This window comes from Lygodium microphyllum, chromosome 28 (assembly GCF_053477565.2).
Source record: "Lygodium microphyllum isolate KBCC chromosome 28, Lygodium_microphyllum_v1.1.10, whole genome shotgun sequence".
NCBI lineage: Eukaryota > Viridiplantae > Streptophyta > Polypodiopsida > Schizaeales > Lygodiaceae > Lygodium > Lygodium microphyllum.
This window is the reverse complement of record NC_141162.1, coordinates 27,386,286-27,404,745: the sequence shown is the minus strand read 5'-3', so window position 1 is coordinate 27,404,745 and position 18,460 is coordinate 27,386,286. Positions and strand designations below refer to the sequence as shown.

At 46.1% G+C, this 18,460-nt stretch overlaps 1 protein-coding gene across 1 annotated transcript in view; it reads left to right on the top strand.

Annotated features, from left to right (window-relative positions):
- Positions 1 to 18,460, top strand: part of LOC148011273 (uncharacterized) — a 297,099-nt gene that overhangs the window by 25,911 nt on the left and 252,728 nt on the right. Inside the window, exons 5-8 of the mRNA XM_087670938.1 lie at positions 27 to 365; positions 579 to 899; positions 1,096 to 1,446; positions 1,554 to 1,895. Of these exons, the coding sequence (XP_087527064.1) occupies positions 27 to 365; positions 579 to 899; positions 1,096 to 1,446; positions 1,554 to 1,895 (1,353 nt within the window). The remainder of the gene's footprint in view (positions 1 to 26; positions 366 to 578; positions 900 to 1,095; positions 1,447 to 1,553; positions 1,896 to 18,460) is intronic.

Here is an 18,460-nt window from a genome sequence, read left to right as displayed (position 1 = left end):
CAACAATTCACTGAACTTTTATCCAGGTCCAATCAACGTGTCATCTTGCACGGGAACTTGGCAGTATACTAAAGAATTTGGAGCAGGAGACGAAGCAAAATTTTTTGTAACACAAAGAGATAAAAATGGCAATATTGTGGGATTAAAGTATGGCAGGACTGATACTGTGAACTTGAAAGCTAATATTCTGGCAAAACTCAGTGATACACAGGCTATTGCTTCAAAAGTGGTCATGTCTGTGGATTTTGTTACAGGGATTCAAACGATACGGTTTTATCCCACCTTAGCAGGGGAGTTTTACCTATTGATTGGAAGTGGTTCCTTATCTATACGAGATTCTCCTTTTCCATTTATGGTCAACAGAGGTAGGTATGTCCACTTTATATATTCTGCATTTAATTAATTGGACAAGACAAGATTGTTGGCTTCGGTATTTTTCAACTGCTTTTAATAGTTGCTTTTTATTTGTATTACATGAGGAATCAAATTCAGTGGGATTTTCTCTTGTTAATGTGGCTAAATGATTTACATGCTTATTCTGATTTTATTGTCTCATGCCCTTGCTGTGGAAAATTCAGGTCCAATCTCAGTATCCACTTGTAAAGGCCAGTGGGCTAATAGTGTGAATCACTTTGCAGCAGGAACAACTGCTGTTTTGAATGTAATAGTAACTGATAAATATGGAAATGAATTCAACACTTCATATCCATTTACTGTAAGTGTGCAGACCAGTTCTGGTGTGGAGGCTTCAAACATACCTGTGAAAATGAATGCTGGTTCAGAGGAAGGCTATATGTCCATAGAGATTACTCCCAAACAGGCTGGCAGTTACTTTATAAGAGTTGGAAGTGGTTCAGAGTCCATTTTGAATTCACCGATACCTTTTTCGGTAACAGCAGGTAAAGTTGGGTTTAGATGTGGAGTTGAATTATGCTTTGAACACCTTAATATACATTTGGAACTTTGTTTGGAAAGCTTGCATTACAAGTTCATATTCTAGTTTTGTGTTGCAAGCTTATATTCTTTCTTCCTGTGCTAGTCAAAAGTTACTGATTTCTAGACATAGAGATTGATGTGTCTATGTTCTTGCCACAGCTTCCTTGTCTTTATCAGATTCATCAGCTAGCTGGGAGGATAATGTGAACATCTTTCAAGCAGGAAGTTTTGCCAACTTGAAAATCTTGCAGATGGATGCTTATGGGAACAATATTAGTCAGGCCACTGGTGTTTACAACCAGAGTATCAGTTACACTACAAGGATTATTGATGTTTTGCAGAATAAAACTATAAGCAGTCATGCCATTGAGGTTTCTCAGACAGCTAACACAGATGTTGGGTATCATTTTATTCAACTGCAACTAAAAGTAACCGGGCAATACTTACTGTTTGTGGGGCATAGGATGCAAAGTTTATCTGGATCACCGTTTTCATTTTCTGTCATTCCTGGTATGATTTTCATATTTGCAGACCTGGGCCTAAAGCTGCAAGAAAGACATGAATGCAAGACTTAAATGGTATAAGCACCTGACAAGATCTGACTTGTTTTTGGTTAGGTGACATTTCTTTGTCTAATTCAAAGGCTATGTGGGAGAACAATACCAGTGTACTGACGGCAGGCATCCCTGCATCGTTAATTCTCTGGGTGAAGGATTCTTATAACAATACAATAAGTCCCTCAACTAAAGAAAGTGAAGAAAATATATTTGTTGCACAAGTCATGGAACCCTCTACAGCAGATAGCAGACAAGATTTGAATATAAGCGTCATGCCTGCTAAAACAAAAGGATGCTGGTTGATCACTTTTTGGCCCAAAACATTGGGTCTGTTTTATTTGCAAGTAGCAACACAGAATGGGAACATCTCAAACTCTCCAATTTTATTTTTGGTAGAACCAGGTATCTTGAATTTTTACGTCTGTAACGCAGATTGAGATATTCTCATGCTGGATAAGGTCCATTCCACTCAGATGGGTTTTGTCCAGTCTTAGATTCTCATCAAAGTGATCAGTCTCAGATTATGTATTCTCATGCCGGTTATCACCATCCTACTCACACGTCTTGTTCGGGAGTGTAGCATCTTGGACAGCTTTTTCACCTTTTGGGAGTCCACTGCCCTTGCATGCTCTGGGAGACAAAATTTTATTGTGCTATTTCTCAATTTTGAGCAGTGCATAGCAGCTCGAATTGAGATATGCTCTATGAATGGGGTGTAGACAGCAGAGAGAAGGCACGTGCAAGCTGTCAAAATGAGATTAAGACTGAGTGCTAGGCAGCTTGTCTATTTGTAGATGCCTAGGTCCTTCCAAATCTGGGTTTGGCTTATGGGACACAAATATCTCTAGGGACACATTTCTTTTTAGTAAAAGTTTAGTAATTTAATTAATTAAGCTTGTTTTGGGGCTGTTTAATATGTCTAATCAGCATATAATGCATTTTTAGCTCAACATTCCCCCCTTAGGTCCAAAATTGGGACAAAAAATGGACTGTACCAGCCCAAGCCCAGTTTTTCTTTTCTTTTGCCTTAAGGCATCCCACCCAAAGAAGGCAAGGGATTGGATAGAGGTTGCACATTGGCTTCCCAATGGCTTATGAAGACTATAGAGGCTATGGTTATCTTACCAAAGGAGTCCAAGTGATCACCCCTAGAGAGGCCAAGGCATTGAACAAAGGGTGCTCATTGGCTATCCAATGGCCTACCAGGACTTGCAAAGGTGGATGGAACATATTGGACTTTTTTTTTAGGGCTTTTAACCTTTGATTTTATTTAGCACTGAGTGTAGATTTTCAATCAATGTTTGTCCTATTGAGTAATTTGTGCCCCTAGGGGAGAATAAAAGAATGGTTAGATCCAACACATCACAAAACGGACAAGCTATCCCGATCATCAATGGGTGTTGTTGATAAGAAACCTATGGGGGGTATTTGGAGAAGTAAAAAGAACAGATGGAAGAAAAGGAAGATTGCCTTAGGAGACTGTGAAAATATGCTAGGTTTTCATTGAGAAAACATAGAATGTACAAATATGACTAAAACACAATAACTTAGACAGTAAGGCAATAAATGCAAACCCTGAATGCTAAACACAAACTCAAAATGCAAAATGCAAAAACACAAAAACAAACAAAGAAGAAAAGAAACTTTGAAGTGAATGAATCAATGCTTTTAATGAATGGGAGAATGTGCAGAATACTTAAGGATAAAGCTGTCCAACAGCTGATGGCTCTCAAAGGAGTGGGACGAGGAAGATATCTATGTGTGTCGTCCACCATGATAGATCCCAAGTGTAGTAACTACTAGTCAGAGTAGAGGTTGGTGAAGCAAACTGCTGAAAACACAAAAATGACCTGTTGAAGATGATGACAGTTGATCACCAACAATAGTGGGAGATTGGGCGACATCATAGACCACGTAGTAGTAGTCGTTGGGGGACTAAATAGCTAGTGGAAGAGGACTAATGGCTGAAACTTGCAAGACAAGGATGGGGATGAATGGTGGGCAGCTTGTCTATAGATGTAGAAGGATCCTCCCAAATTAGGGTTTTCCATGTGGGGAGCAGAAACTCTCTAGAATTGCTCTTCATTTAGTGAAACTTTTGGTAATTTACTTGTTTTGGGACTGTTTTAAAGAGCTAATCACTATGTAATGAAATTTTAACTCAACACCCCCTCTCATGCCCAAAACTAGAACTAGAAAGGGATTGTAAGAAAAGCTCAAGCCCATTTTTACCCCAAGGCATCCCATCCTAAAGTAGCCAGGGCATTGGATAAAGAGTGCATGTTGGCTACCTAGTGGCCTACCAAACTATAGAGGTGATAATTATTTTACCAAGGGTGCCCAAGTGATCACCCCAGAGAGGCCAAAGCATCATACAAAGTGTGCTCGTTGGCTACTTAGAGGCCTACCAAGACTTGGAAACGCTGATGGAACCACATTAAACATTTTTTTTTTTTGGAAGAAGATATGGTTTGCAGCCTATCAAGTAATAGTGCCCTGGGGGAAGAATGAAGAGGGATGGTTAGATTCAATATATCATAAAACAGCCACTTGAGGGTGTTGATGATGAGGGAAAGGGTGATGAAGTGTGGTAAGGTGGTGGTAAGTTGGTAAAGAACTGCCAATGGAGATAGCTTAGGATCTCTCCACTTGTGCTTTGCACAAAGAGATGCATAGAGTAGTGTGCTATATGATGAGAATGCACATGCAATAGATGCCACTTGGATAGTGTCCCTTGTGGAAAATTATTCACTTTTCCAAGCACTCTATTATTTAATAAAGATGACGATGATTGTGCAATGCAAAGAGGAAGATATGATAGGGAAGGGAGGCTGATGTTGAAGACAAGTGAATCTTGTAGAATACCAAGAAAGGGTAGGAAGCTTGATGTCGGCCTCCTTATTGTTGAGAAACCCTTCACCTGTAGTTTGCGTTTTGCATTTTGCATTCAAGGTTTCACAGTGGGGCTGGATAGTCCCAAAAAAGGGCTGGGCACCCATAGTGGGGCACCACCCTAGACAGTCGGCACCCTCCCTCTATGCGCACCCTAGACAGTCTCTTGCCCATTTATAGGTTGCCTCTGCCACTCATTCTTCACGGCTGATTCATTCAGCCTGTCACCTCTTCTCTCTAGCCTCTCCACTACCCTCACACCCCTTCAGGAGGACATTGTGGTTCATGGTTCATGGCTACCTTCATCATCTTCCTTGTGCTATGGCACCCTTGTTCCCTTGTATCACATTAACTCCAAAATTTAGATCTTCATCATTCCATTCATCAGAGTTTCTTCTCTCTTCTCTTCTATTCTCTTCTCAGTATTTGCGGAGTTCACTTTGTGTTCCTCCCCACAAACCCTACTGTCTCGCTAGTACATCGTCTTTTGACATGGTATCAGAGTTGGATCTACTCAAACAACTGCAAAGATCCTTCACTCCAGTGAAGGCAGGTTCGACATCCACTTCTCTTCTTCTTTCGTTGCATCAACACGTTACTTGGTGGCTGCTCTCCCCTACACCTACTGTTTTTTTTTGGCATTTCAGCTTGCTGATAGTTGGTGGCTCCTCCTAGTCAGGGAGCGGCTTCTTCCTACTGTTGGCAGCTCAGCTAGTCTGATGGCGGCTGTTCTTTGCAACTCGGCGGCTCTTTCTGATCTATAGGAACTTGCTTTTTCAGCCGGTAGCTGCTCCTTCTCACCCGACGGCTCCTCCCTTCAGCTGGTAGCTCCACCATATTGTTGTACCTTGCATTTTTTTGCTGGTAGCTCTGTCTAGTCCACTAACGGCTCAGCCTGGTCTGGTGGCGGCACTTTTTGACTACTGATGGCATTCCAACACCTACTACTATTGCCAAAAGCTGCGTTTGTAGTTGACAGCTCTTCCAAGTCAACCGGCGGCTACTCCTGACTACTGGCTGTAACCTCTTATTGCTAGTAGCATCCGCCTTGCATTGAGAGTTCACTTCCAGCCCTTCCACTAACCTCCCATCCCTTGAGACTGACATTTTGGTTTGTGCTTTGCAATGCCGTTACACCCCTTGAGGTGGACATTGCGTTTCATGATTCGTGGTTTACCTCTTTCACCCCTTCCTTCTTCAGCAAGGCACACTGGTATCCATGGCTTCTTTATCAATAGATGACCAGTCTACCTCATATTGTGGTATTACCGGATACACCACTGATGTTGTGGGAGCTTTTGCTCAACCGCCAAGACCCACGAACCGCTTATTGCTTCAAGCGTTCCAAGCCAAGTACTAATGGCTACCTTTCACATAGCCGATGCGCCATCCATATCTATGGGTGTAGTGAGCTCACCTCCACGCCGATCGAGTTACCTCCTCTCCCGCACACTCTGATAGCTCCATGATCCAAGTGCAAGCTTAAGTAAGCTCCATCCTCAAGCCCCACGCTCCAAGCTCCATAGCCGCGAGTAAGACAAGAGGAGAGAGGAGAAGAAGAGAGAGAACTTCTTCTCCCCGGTTCCTCGCTCTCACACACTCACTCCCTCACATTCTCACACTCCCTCTCTCAAGCACAAGCTCAAATAAGCAAGAACAAGAAGAAGAAAAAGAAGAAGAGAGCCACTTTTGGCCATACACAAGAATGAGCTTTTCATTCACTTTTCAACTTTATATACAAAACCCTAAATCCCTTTTGGGCGGTCATCCCCTTATCCCCTTTTTTACATGGCCGGCCGTGGCCTAGGCCATTTTTCCTATTGTCCTATCTTCCTAGCTTCCTTTCCACCGCCCGTCTACATTTACAAATTGCACGGGTGAGAGCCCGACGCTTCTTAAATTAAATCATGATGCGCTTGTGCTCTTTTACAAATGTATTGACTTGCGCTTTTCCTTGTGTGCATTTTTTCCTTATTTAGGACTTTTTAGCGCTTCTTGTGTTTCTAGGTTTTTCTTAGCGCGCCTTTGTCTTCTGTTTCACTTTGCCTTGGCCTCTGTCTTCTGCTTTAGCTTTTCCAGATTTTCCACCTTGTTTGTCTGATAGTTAACATTACATCCCTCCTAGACGAGTGCGAGCCCCATGGCACTCACCGTCGTAGGTAGCAGGCTTTGGTTTGCACTGAAGACGTGGGTGGAAGGGGCATTGGTGGTTGCCGTGGAGGAGTGTTGGTGGTGATGTGAAGAAAGGTCGTTGGGGGCACGTTGGTGGCCTAGGTGGCTGGTGGTAGGGTTGTTCTTTGTTGGGGATTGCACTGATGGCCAGCACAAGTGTTGGTTTGTTCGAGATTCTGCACATGGCGATTCTTGGCGGGCTTGTAGGATGATAAAGGATAAGAATTCAGAGTTGGGTGTTGATGAAGAGCGAATGACACTTTTGTTCGAGTCTTCAATACCTGCAATTGAAAACCTCTCATAGGTGGTCTCTCCCTAGGGGTAGTGCTAGTCTTCTCTATCATGCACAAGACATAGTTCAATTAGTTTGGGAGACAGGTCGAACTCTAAGCAAGCTGAGAGTATTATCCTGCACTTGAGGACCCAAACTGTGTATATATTTCAGTGCAGATATTATATGAGTGCTCGTGTATACTTAGATATTACGTAGTTAGAAGACTGCGGGTTGGTTTCTCGTAACAATGTGTGGATGAAGCAAAGCTGTCCATGTTGAGAAGAAGTACATGTGAAGGTGTATGAGATATCCTTTGCGTTGTGACTGCACGACGTAGCATAATTGAACACAGGGACACTGCACTTTCAGTAGAGCTGGGAGCTATTGGACTTGCTTGATGAGGACGGTGTACTTTTCATGGCGATTTGTGCGGTGCTTACCATAATTGATTGCAATGGTATTAAGGCAGAGTGCAAGAGGGAATCGTGTGAATGGATCAGGGTGATAGGTCTAACCATAGGCGAGACAAGCTCCCTAGGTATGTCCTGCCCTTGATGTGCCCTGAACAATTGTGGGTGATGTTAAAGGGCTAGGGGACCAAGGACGGAGCCAGCCGACCAAGGTCACAAGATGTACCTAATTTGAGGACCCCTAGATGATGTGCTGTGATTGTGGGTGCTTCTTATTTTTTTGTTCTTTTTTTTTTTTTCCCTTGTTGTTGTTGTTTTTTTTTTTTTTTTTTGATTTTTTTTTTGTTTTTTGTTTTTTGTTTTGTTTTTTTTTTGGACTTGCATGAGTACAACCATTGCAATATGTTGAGGCTGTCAGCCTTTCAATGGGTTACAAAATGTCAAGCTTCGAAGACTCAGGAAATGGATATTACAACGATGATTGTGTCTTGGCCTCATTGTTAGAAAAACAGTTGTTGAGATGGGGAGATACACTTGAGATTTTGCAACTCTCTTTGGAACGTGTGATGTTGGTACAATTGAGGTAAGAGCTACTGTGAGTGCCCAGTGTAGAGTGTAACCCAGAAAGAGAAAGTGGTTATGATCATGCTTTGGGCCATGCAATGTGGGTGATCGGCCAGGGTGATTTTTGCTTTTGGCAGCATGGCTTTGTTGCGGCTCTTCGTGGGGTTAGCGGTCTTGTGGTGTCTTGGGCATTGAACACGTTCGCATGAAGACCTGCATCGTCCTGCATCCACTTGTCACTTTATGAGAGTATGCAAGTCGCATGCCTCAAGTATAACGAACAGATGCAATCATGTCAAGATATTACTCTATCAAAATCCTATGATACTGATTGCGATGCATATTCCGGTGCTTGTTAAAGACGTGGCATATATTAGCAATAGATAAGGAAAGTGTATATAGGTGGGGAGCCTGTCCCTTTAACCCTTTAAAGACAAAAAGTTATGGCAAGATGGCCTTTGTTAAGCTGCTTATATATCATAGGGACTACTCTATTTGCACGAGGCGGGGTGAGTCTGGGTGGTTGGGTGATTGAGGCTGTGCCGGTGAGGGGCTCCTGTGAGGCTGGGTAGGAAAGATGTCGATTGGGACCCGGATGGTATAGTCCCTGGCCGCAACTATTTCCAGAATGCTTTTAAACAATGCGTTAAATTCTTGCTTGTCTCGAGCTGCCCTCTCCTCTTTCGAGCACCTGGTGCTCGAGCGTCTGGTGGGAGCCTGCACGGCTGGTGTTGCCACACCCTGTGTGCTCCCTTGAGCCCTCGTCCTCTTGGCTTGGGGGGTTTTCAGCCTGCGTCCTGGGTGGTGTCGTTTAGGGTCTCTTTTCGGCGCGTATCTCTTTAGAGTAGGCACGTAGTGTTCTGGTGGGGGCGCTAGTGCCTTATGCTCTTTCCGACGGCGGAGAGCTTCCTTGCATACCAACTGCACTATGTGGTCCATGGTTGCTACCGTAGGGGGACCTGCAAAATGCAAACCAAGGATTAGGCCTTGAGGCAAGATAAAACTACTCGCATGGAAGGGATTATACAGTGGGTTATCAAGCGCATATGACGAGGAGGGGAGAGATGAGGCATGCAGTGTTTGTTGTAGAGGGATGACCCCTATGATGATGTTCGTTTTGCTTCTAGCCATTAGCAGATCTTGGCTTATTCTAAGTTGCGTGAACTGGTTGCCATAGAGTAGGGCAGGGCTCATCCTCGGAAGGATAGACCGGAAAGGGGGAAAGGTGTATAGAAAGAGACGGTACCCTGTCTACACCATCAGAGATGTTGGTCAGGGCTTCCTATGGTAGTAATGAGGGTTGCATGCCCTCCACCTGGAGGCGGAAATGGTCACACAACTTCTAAATGTGTGGTGAGAGGAGGACCTGAGGAGCTTAGCTTGCCAAACCCAACTTTTCTCCCTGCGCTTAACTATCATTGCTTGTGTGTGTTGATATTGTCTATACAGGGTCACAAAATTCATTGTTTATTTATATACATATTTACGAATCCATGTCACTTTACGAGGATAAAAGCCAATTGTAGAACTCCGGATTGTACTGGAGTGTGGTACACGCATCTAGTACTCGTGGCAGCTTAGTCAATAACGATAGATATTTTGCAACATCGAGTAGCATGGAATCTTGTCCGAGTCTACTGGCAACATGTAACTCCTCCTCAGTGAGAACCTTATCTGATAGAGAGTTCTCTTGGCTAGTTTCAGCTAAGTCCGTACCTCGAATGACAGTCAGTACTTGAAAGGAAGTTGGTGCCACATAGGTTGGGTCTCTTTGAGACTGCCATTTAGCCAATCGCTCCTTTAAGACTGTCATAATTTGGGCTCCTAGTTCAGCCATTGCAACGCGGTTTTCAAAACAACATTTTTTAAATTGACTTGACTCTTTGATTGTTGCTTTAGTTGCTCTATCTCTAAGAGATTTGGTTGGCAGAGCATATAATTGAATGTTACAATTAAGCGTAGTTCGTCGGCTTCCTCGTCAGAGATGAGTCGCATGCGTTCATGCAGGAGCCTGTCATATTGCTCATCAAGATGTTCTTGCTCTTCCCAAGATAGGGGAAATTGCAAGTATTCTTCAAGCTGCTCTTTAGGGAATGCGCCCATGTTTGCTAGGACATAGACACGTGCGAACACTTTGAGCTTAGCATCCAACTCATTTAAGCATTCTGCGACACTTCTATGTTCAACAAGGGCTTGCTCAGTTGCTATCTCATGCAAGGTTCCAAGAGTTTGCCTAGGCTTTAACATAGCTGGGGGACTCAGGCCTAGATGAGCAAGATTGGTCAACGCTAGGATTGCTTATGCTCTTGGGGTTTCCATGTTTCTCCTGAGGCTTTGTTATTGCGTCGTGGTTCTCCTTGGATGTGACTGGTATAAATTTGTCACCCTGTTGTGACAGCGCTGTATCCACTCTTGATTGGTCAATGCGAGTCCTATTGTCGGTGGATTGAGTGTTGCAAGCAACCATTGATGGTAACGACTGCTTTGATTTTTCAGAGTACACGGATATGTCTGAGGTTTCACCGCTATTAGGAGAGACATCAATGGGTTCATTGGTGGATGGACTCGATGCTTTATTTCTGAGCTCTTCAGCGCTCTTGGTCTTAGTGTTCTTGGGGTCCACAACCACCTGTAACTGCTGTTGTTTTCGCTGTTTTCTCCACTTTTTCTTGGTCAGTGAATGTGCATAACTTAACAACTCAGGACCTTGAACTAGGGCAGCCGTTGATGTGCTTGGATGGGCCTCAGCTTTCCCCTTCTCTGATGTGTCCTCATGGGATGTAGTTGCACCCTGTTGGATAGCCTTGCTAGGTTGCTTAGTCAGATGCGCCATCTCCTTGGCCACATCTTTGAGAGGTTCCTCCTCAAGCCTAGGCTTTAGGTGCTTTGGAAGTGCTGGAGTTGTCAAGGATGCTGGTTGCGACATCTCCTCCCTAGGTGAATTGCTAAGGACACGTTTCGCAAGGGTCGTTGTTACGGCCAAGGGCTGTGACTGCTGTGATCCTTGATTGAAAGTGGTAGCGGCTAGTCCAGTGGGCTGGCTAATCCTTGTGGATTGCGATGTCAAGTCCCTAGGGCGATTGGAAGTGGCCGTGTCTTTTGTTGCCCTTTGAGCATTCACTTGTGTGGATCGATCTAGTCACATTAGGTTGCACAGGCATATCCTTGGGCCGAGAGCTACGGATGGTATCATGTCCCACCTCTTGGACATTTGGAAGCTTAGATGGAGATAGAGATTGGGATTGAGCAGCCGCCCTTGACGACTGCTATTGTGCTTTTTGTGTCCGTTTGTGAAAAGAGAGTGTAGGAGACCTGGGACTCTTAGGTGGACTTGGCACTGACTGAACGATTTGCTCGAGGCTGTTAGACGATTGTGCCATCTGCTTTGTTAAGCAATCACCCTTCTTACGAGCAGCATTGTGCCTTTGGTGCTCATTATTCTCTTGGGAAGTCAAAAGCTCCTTGAGCACTAGTGGCCTTTGCGTATCCTCAATGATTACATCTGATAATTGCTTGTTAAGCACGCTAGGCTGAGGATCTACCTTCCGATTAGTTCCGTTTGGTTTTTTGATTTCGACCGTGAGGGGCTCCGTCGCTCCAATGCTTTTGACTCGAGACTTAGTTTTTCATTTAGATCTCCTCCTACGCTTCTTTGCTCTTGATACGATCTGGCCTTCAGCCGACAAAGGAGGTTTAGCAGGGGGTTTTGGTACCCAAATGCATCGGTTACCTGCGTAATACCCTTGAGCACGTAGCAATGCTTTGGATATCCATTGTGGCGTTGTGTTGACTCTCCATTGATGTCTTCGTCTATAAGACTTGGGCTTCTTTTGGGGTCTTCTACGATATTTGTAAGTCTAAAGCCCGTCCTTGGCATTGTCTCTTGACCTTCTTGTTTCAGGCATGGCCTTACTCACTGGTTCTCGTTGTTCGACCTGTGCTTGTATCAACTCTTCCAACAAGTCCTTGCTCTCGTTAGTAGGCTTGACTGTTATGTCAGCACATTTCTTGGGTTTTCCTCGAGGTTCGATGAGGTCACCCTTGCTAAAGATTGTGACTATCCTCACACCCGGTAGTGTCAGGTGTATCCTTTGTGCTACATAGTCAGCCTCACACTTGGTCGCCCTTTTGAAGGGTCTTCCTAGGAGGGTTTCCTTCCCGTAATTAGCACTATTTAGAGGAATATGAAATAGGATAGGCAAGCTTTCAGTTTCAATTGTTGCAAGGATTTTGCACTTTTCTATGAGTGCTTGTGGATGTCCCCCATAAGGGTTAAGAGTTGCATTAGTCGGTGTGAGCTCTGGTTGGCCTAGTAGGGTCCATGATTCATAGGTTAAGATATTAAAATTTTCTCCTTCATCAATCAGAGCATCGATAGTATGCTCTCTTTTTGCGGTGAGTTTGACCCTAAGATAAGCAGGTGATATTATGTCTTTGTTTTCCAGGTCTTGGCTTCTAAATTCAAGCCTTCTGACAAATGCCCTTGAGTCCCCAATTGCATGACCAGATGTGGATTCTCCACTGATGTCTTGGATCGCCTGTGCAGTGCTATTTAAGGTGCATTTATCGTTAGGACGGCGGTCATATCTAGTCATCCTCGCTGTTGTAGCTCGATGTTGTTGCTTTCCACTTTGAACAGATATAGTCCAAATGCAACACATACATGTTTTTGCAGTGTGGCCTTTTTGCCCTTGTTGGCTAGATTGGCCCATTGAGGTTCTAGGGTCTGTGTTTGTCTTTGTTCGGGTATGGGCCTTTGGTTGCTCTTTTGCAAGTGAGAATCCATGCTCGTGTAGAGCCATTACTACACTAGGGTCCAATTTGGAGGATCTGTCACGGTGCGTGTTTTCTCTCCAACCTACTTGGGGGAGGTGCGGAGGGGGCAGAGCCCCCTCTGCAGGGGTCCGGGGGGGGGGGGGAGAGTCCCCCCCGGCCCGCAGGGCCGTTACAGTAAACACCATGCGCAATTTGGAGGACTGTTTATAGCCAAATTTTGAACTACTTGCTCTAAGTTTCAGCCCAGTGATCGATCTATGATATGGTTTCGGCTCTATATGGTCTCTCGGTCAGTTTCAGGGTCTACAGGTTAAAATTTGAAAAAATCCAAATTCGTCCCAACAGGTGGGAATTGCAAGTGCCAAATGCCCGATTCGGCCCGTCCGAGAGCTGAGTAGCAAGGGTCGAATGTAACTGGTCCGAATGTCAAATTTGGCCAGTCCGAGTCTGGTTGTCCGAGGGCCGAGTCAAGTGGGCCAAGGGCTGAGTTGTGAATTCGGCGGGGCCGAATGTCAACTTGTCCGATTGGGGTTTGGCCAAGTCGGCAGGGTTGAGGGCCGAATGATAGAGCGGTCCGAGGGCCGAATGATAGAGCGGTCCGAGGGCCGATTCTGGGACTCGGTCGAGAATCGCGGTCACTCGGATGGGCCGAATGCGACGCGTTTTTTCGCCCGACTTAAAAAAATTCGTTGCGTCGAGTAGTGGAGGCCATCCTACTGGTTGACTAGCTCCAGATTCAACCTACTTATGCGGTGGAAGGTGTGGAATTACCTGGGCTGGGCAAATAACTCCCGGATAGCTAGATCGAAGCGGATCCACTCAACAAAGCTTTCTTCCTCTCTCCTGCTCTCCTGAAACCCTGCAATGCACAATGTGGCCTTTCTTGCCACTCTTGGCCCCGTATCATCCTGTCCAGGCTTGCAGTCGCCTTAATCTTGCTTCCCTTACTAACATTTAACCCAAAATTTCATTTCTTGCCCTTCTTTTTCGTGTTTCAGCCTATTATACAGCAACAGAAAACCCTACTGTTTGCTCCAACGTTTTTCTCCTATCCTTACTAAATGCAAGAAAAAATTATAAGGAAAATACCTACACTACTCCATCATGCTTTCCCAAGTCCAAAACAACAAAAACCTACTTGATAATGTCAGAGTGCAGCGGTGCGGAAGCGTAGGACTGAGAGAGAGAGAACGCAGAGAGAGAAGAGAGAGAAAGAGACAGTGGAAGATAAAGATCTGATGTATAAAGTGTGCTGAATACAAAGATATGCAGATATATACACAGGCGCAGTGCACTGGACTGCGTGTCTCCACCTCGACGATGCAACCTGCTGTTCACCTCGAAGCCCGCTGCAGTCTGCAGTGTCTCCTGTCTGAAATCTGCAAACAGAGACAGAATCTGCGCGTGTCACCGGTTTGTAATCTGCGAGCAGAGAAGTGTAGGAGACTGTTGGAGATGTCGGCTATTTATAGCCAGAAATCTGGGAAAATAGGGCGCCAGAAAACTGCTTGTCTTTAATGCAGCCGACTGCCTGCACAGGTCGGACTGCCACATGGCAGTCCGACTGTACACTGCTGTACCTGTCCGACTGCACCTGCCTGACCTGCCTGGCTGTGATCTCTAACACCCCCTCTCAGAGCCTGGGCAGGGTAGAAGCCTGAGGGATCTGGAATGTCGCCGAAGTAGAGCCTGGGGAAGGGCCTTCATAAAACAATCCGCAAGATTGTCCTCCGTCTTGCAGTACTCCACAGTGATGGTCTCATCCAGAAGCTTTTCTCCGATGAAGTGGTATTGGATCTCTATGTGCTTCGTCCGGGCATGAAAAACAGGGTTCCGTGCCAAGGCAATGCAACTCCGACGAAAATGTAAATAATAAAATTTGCCCCCGTCGTCGCAAAAAGCGTTGTTATTGGCGACGCCATAGAACAGTCGGTATTAGCGTCGTTATCAGCGTCACTGGTACCGATGCAAATAGCGACGCTGATAATGACGCTAATAACGACACATTGTCACATTGTAGCAAAGTAGGACGAGTCTGGGGGCACCCAAGCTCCTCCAATAATCTCCGAAGCCACACAGCCTCACATGTGGTGGAAGACGCGGCCCGATACTCCGCCTCAGTAGACGAAAGGGCTACCGTGGGCTGCTTCTTGCTACTCTATGAGATAACACCTGCACCCAAGGTAAAACAGTAACCTGTAGTAGACCGCCTGTGGTCCACATCACCGGCCCAATCCGAGTCGCTCCAACCTGTAAGTACAAGATCTGAACCATCTGTCCCTGCGGGATAATGAATCCCTAAATCAGACGTCCCCCTCAAATACCGAAGTATCCTTTGAGCAACCTGCCAATGCACCGTCTTAGGTTCACTCATGAACCCTGCCAAGAGCCCAACAGCAAAACAAAGATCAACCCTAGTGTTGAGAAGCCAAATCAAGGACCCAATCAACTGACGATAGCGGGAAGCATCCGCCATAGGAGAAGCTGAATGGGAAGTGGCCTTCCAGTTCGGATCCATAGGAGTAGAAAGGGCCCGACAATTCTCCATCTCAAAAGACACCAAGAGCTCCTGTACATATCTCTGTTGAGAGATGAAGATCCCCCTCTGAGACTGATAAATCTCATGGCCCAAAAAGAAATGGAGTAGACCCAAGTCCGTCATCTTGAACGTCCGATGTAAAGCTGACTTCGTCTCTTGGACCTGTTGTGCATCATCACCTGTGACAATCAAATCATCAACATATAATACAAAAAGCACACAACCATACTCGGAAGTGTGAACATAAAGCTGCGGATCGGCCTTGGAACGCCGATATCCCAACTGAGACTGGAGGAACGAATCAATCTTCTCGTTCCATGCACGCGGAGCCTGCTTGAGGCCATACAAGGCCTTCTTCAACCTGTAGACTTTCCCATTTGAAGATCCAAAGCCAGGAGGCTGCTCAACATAGATCTCCTCCTTCAAATCACCATTGAGGAAGGCCGACTTCACATCCAACTGGTAAACAGGCCATCTCCTATGGCCAGCCAAGGCAAGAACAGCTCTAATGGTCGCCATACGAGCTGTGGGGGCAAAAGTATCATGACAGTCAATCCCTGGGCGCTGTGCAAAACCTTTAGCAACAAGGCGAGCCTTGCGCTTATCCAAAGAACCATTGCTAAGGTATTTGGTCTTGAAGACCCACTTGACGCCAATCACCTTCTTATTCGGGGGGCGGGGCACGAGTGACCAAGTGCCATTCCTCTCAATAGCCTCCAACTCGGCTTCCATAGCTTTCTTCCATGGTGTGGACTGTAAAGCCTCCTTCACGGAGGTGGGCTCTCGATCTTGGATAACACGGGTCATCAAATAATAGTTAGAGCAAACAAGCTCCGTAGAATGTGCCTGGTACCGCCATGACCGCCGCGGACCATCCTGCGGTCCCCACTCCTCAGGAACCCCCTCGATCCCTGAATCACGGAGTGTGTCACGGGCCCATCGAGGAGGCCGAACCTCCCCTCGTCTCTCTCCATCAGCTGAAGACTCTGGAATATCCACCGGTGGTAACTCCTCAGGGGTGACCGGTGGAACGGTAGACTCTGTGTCAGAAACAGAATCATAATCAAAAGGCACGGGCTCCAGTGGAACTGTAGAAGGAGCCCAACTCTCCCCTGGATCTCCAAGAACGGGATGCTCCTCACCCGTTGATATGGCCGAAAACTCCACAAACCGCACATCGCAGCTAGTGTACACATCCCGCTTGACGGGATCATACAATTGATAGCCTTGGGACTGGGAGCTGTAGCCAACAAATACCTGTCTTCGGGAAGCTGCTTCAAATTTATCACGGTGAGCCTTGGGAATGTGAACATAGGCATCACATCCAAAGACCCTAAAGTAAGAAACATCTGGCTTTGTCCCAAAGTAAGCCTCAAACGGGTCATCCCTTCCACGGCCGAAGTAGGGGATCGATTAAGGATGTGGACTGCAGTAGCCACAGCCTCGGCCCACAGAACCTGAGGGGTTTGTCGGTGCTCTATCATGGTGCGCGCCATCTCGATCACACTGCGGTTCTTCCGTTTAAGAATGCCATTTTCTTGAAGAGTGTTGGTATTGGCAAACTCTTGGTGAATACCTTTGGCTGCACAAAACCGAGCAAACTCATTAGAAACAAATTCACCGCCCTTGTCGGATCGCAAGGTCTTCAACTTCCGGCCCGATCGATTCTCCTCAAAGAGAAGCCAATCGTTGAAGTGTGAGAAAGCTTTTGACTTTAATGCCAAAAATAGGCCCATGTCATCCTGCTGTAGTCATCTACGATCAGCATGAAGTACCAGCTCCCACGCAAGGACTCATTCCTCATAGGGCCACATAGATCCGTAGATACAAGCTCCATCGGTGAAGTAGACCGCCGTGAAGCTGTGTGGGGAATAGCATCCCTATGCTGCTTCCCCCGAATGCAGGAGACACATGGCTGCTGGCTCACCACTATATCCGGCAACCCTCGAACAAGCTGTCCACGTGACGCCCTCTGAAGATAATCATAGTTGAGGTGACCAAACCGAGCATGCCATAACTCTGACTGTGACAGAAGAAGAGTAGAGAGGGCGGTGGAAGACTTCAATTTATAAATGCCGTTCTCCTCATATCCGGATGATAGAACCTTCCTCGATCCACGATCAAGGACTCGCACCGTAGTACTGTCAAACTCCACCAAAAGGCCAAGGGAGCAAATTTTATGAACTGACAGGAGATGGTACCCTAAGCTTGGTACATGCAAAACCTCTGAGGTATGGGTACCACCTCGTCCATCTGGAATAAGCTGCATCTTACCCCGACCTGCAATAGATACTGAAGAACTATCTCCAATGAGAATCTGCCCACGCGAGGGTCGCAACTGGGCAACACCATCTGATGAAGGAGTCATGTGCCGGGAGGCACCACTATCAACGATCCACTCTCGAGCTTGGGGAGCCGTCATCGCAGCATCAGAAGCATTCAGTGAAGCGTCCTCAATGATAGCTAGATGAAGAAATGTAGCTGATGAGGGTGCAGCCACCGCTCCAGAATCCTTGGTGTCCTTCTTGTCTTTGTCAGGGCAATCCTTCTTCCAATGGCTAGTCTTTCCACAAATATGGCATGTGGAGTCTTTGTCCTTGTCCTTGTCCTTGTCCTTCTTGGACTTGTTATCCCCCTTCTTCTTTTGGTCCTTCCCCTTCTTCTGAGAGGCTTGATGTGTCAGCGCCTTCGACTTGGAAGCATTCTGTCCCTTTAACTATTCCTCTTGGTCCAAGACCATAGGAACCAACTCTTCCCACCGAAGAGTAGACTCTTGCCCCGAAGCAATAAGGGAAGAGTAAAATGTACTGAATCGTGGCGGCAACTGGGACAAAAGTGTAATCGCCATGTCTTCGGAGGAAATCGGCTTCCCCGCATTTTGAACCTGCATCTGAAGCTGCCTTAGCTTGTTAATGTGCTCCCGCAGCGAAGAAGACTTGTTTACGGACAAGGTTCGCATTTGTAGCTCCAAAGAAACCCGCTTCATAAGGGTCATCCGATTGTACATCTGATCAAGCTCCAGCCATATCTCCCGAGCCACCGTCAAGTGCTCGATGTGAGCGATGACGGCTGTAGTATATGATAGAAAAAGAAAGGAACGAATCCTGGCATTCAGTTTGTCCCAATGAGACTGAGCCTTGGCCAACTCCGCACGAGCATCGGAAGAGAGTTTGGACTCATCTCTTACCGAGGGCCGGTCGATCTCCTCCTGTACAAGCTCCGCTAAATCATAGGACTCAAGGATGGCCAACATCATGACGCGCCAAATGCGGTAGTTGTCGCCGTCGAGCTTCTGATCTACAGGAAGAGCCGGTAAGGCCTTCCGGTCCATAATCGACTG